Below are 1,941 nucleotides of genomic sequence, written 5' to 3' on the forward strand. Positions count from 1 at the left end.
TCGCCGTTCTGAAACTGATTACGTACTACTTGTTGAATGGGGCTGCAGGGTTTTTGAGCTGTGTGACGCCTTCCCCGACCTTTGTTTCTCTATCAACGGGGGAGTGAACACTCTGGACTTGGCGAAACAGTTGCTGAGTGGCGAATGGAGGAAGGCGGAAGACAAGGCGGCTGCGCGTCCCCATAGTTGTGACAATGAAGCTGCAGAGGGTGTGCACCTCGGAGGGCTGCACGGGGTAATGATTGGCAGAGCCGCCATGAATGACCCTTGCTGTCTTGCCCAAGCTGATAAGCTAATTTACGGTAGGGGCCAGTCCCGCGAACGAAAATTTAGGATTTTGCCCTAGTTGAGGCACTTATGGTTGACAGAGCCGTTTCCCGTTTGCTGTCCTTCACGACAACGGTCATGTGTCGTTCCATTGGAACTGAGAAGCTTTGTGATTTCGCTTCTCTACTGCAGGAGCAAGCGCCAACCCTGAAAGTGCACACTGCAGACGAAGCCTCCTCATGGTGCGTTAAGTACTGATTGGACTACTTCTGGCCACAAGAAAACAACAGCATGGACTTGTTTGCGCGTCGTTCCCTGCTTCCTAGGCATACACGGACTACCTGGAGCGCTACGAAGCACGCGTGGACGAGCCCAAAAGCCCTTTTGTCCTACTGAAGCCAATTCTCGGCGTTTTGAGTGGCATGCCAGGGCAAAGGCACTTCAGACACACACTTGGTAACTGATATTTGTTCTATTCGCCGTTTTCCCCACCCTTGCGCATGCCACCCTCATGGTAGGGGCGAAATGCAGCGTAGAGGGCTCCCGCGCCTTCCTGTACATTCAATTGGCTGTAAAGTGTGCGCATGTTGCAGACACCAAAATACGACGCTCGGCTCCGGACGAGACGGCGGTGGAGGCACTGCACCAGGCCATTGATGCCGTAGACCATGAATTCCCGGGGGTTCTTGATTACCCACTGAGTATGGGAAAGAACCCGCGGTACGAAGAACTTCGTTCGTCATTAGAACAACAACTGCGCTCTCCTGATTAATGAGGGCTCCTTAGTTCCGAAACTTCCTAAGGTGCCTGTACACCCTAAGGGGAAACCTTGACTCCTCACGCTTGCACAGGTTTTTATGCGTGAAATGCGGACATTTCGTTAATTTCCGTTCCAATTCTCAGTTTTATTTTCCTTTCCATATATTTCCCTGACAGGCTGACACCTCAGAATAGGCAGAGTATTCAGCAGAGTATTCGAGTATTCGCATATTGAACACCGCAGACTACGCAACGATGTCCTTTTCTCTCCGAACCGCAAGCATTACGGTGAAACAGAGCGCTGAATTGACATTTCTGTCTTTCAAAGACTTCGCTGGAAGCCCTCTGGGCATTTGCCACACTTTGCTGGCTATTTATGCAANTTTCTGTCTTTCAAAGACTTCGCTGGAAGCCCTCTGGGCATTTGCCACACTTTGCTGGCTATTTATGCAACAGGTTTCACAATGCAGGTCTGCCCAGTGTTCTGTACGGCTGTATTGGTGGAAAATAAATTGCCATTTTATCAGGTTGCACTGCTTCCCTACATTATTATGGAGCTTCAACAGCCTGTCCAGGTAAGGCACGCGTTGTAAAGAAAAGCTACGCGGGCATTCAATTTTGACATAATGAGCAGGCCAACGGCTGGGTGCTAGGTAAAACGTGAGAAAATGTGGGCCCACCTTCTTTTTCCCTAAGCGCTTTTAGGGGTATTCTCGATGTGTCAACTGCTCGGAGCCCCACTATTTGGGAGGATAGGGGACGCCCTGGGGCCGCGAAGCTCGTGAGCTTGTGCCCTAAACTGCACGTTATGAAAGCGCTCTTTGATCCCACTAATCAAATCCCTCTCCAGGTTCATTATTGCGATCTCATCGTGTTGCGTTATGTACATCATGGTGAGGAGAGGGTTTTACTGAT

The 1,941-nt window shown here is 50.3% G+C and overlaps 1 protein-coding gene across 1 annotated transcript in view; it reads left to right on the forward strand.

Annotated features, from left to right (window-relative positions):
* The window catches only part of EMH_0056140 (dihydrouridine synthase domain-containing protein, putative), a gene marked incomplete at both ends in the record, with an annotated part of 1,134 nt that extends 95 nt beyond the window's left edge, over positions 1-1,039 (forward strand). The window contains 4 exons of the mRNA XM_013497327.1: positions 1-302; positions 460-509; positions 594-723; positions 861-1,039. Of these exons, the coding sequence (XP_013352781.1) occupies positions 1-302; positions 460-509; positions 594-723; positions 861-1,039 (661 nt within the window). The remainder of the gene's footprint in view (positions 303-459; positions 510-593; positions 724-860) is intronic.
* Positions 1,040-1,941: the final 902 nt, after the last annotated feature.

Source organism: Eimeria mitis, genomic scaffold, assembly GCF_000499745.2.
Source record: "Eimeria mitis Houghton genomic scaffold, Emh_scaff2601, whole genome shotgun sequence".
In the NCBI taxonomy this organism is placed as follows: Eukaryota; Apicomplexa; class Conoidasida; order Eucoccidiorida; family Eimeriidae; genus Eimeria; species Eimeria mitis.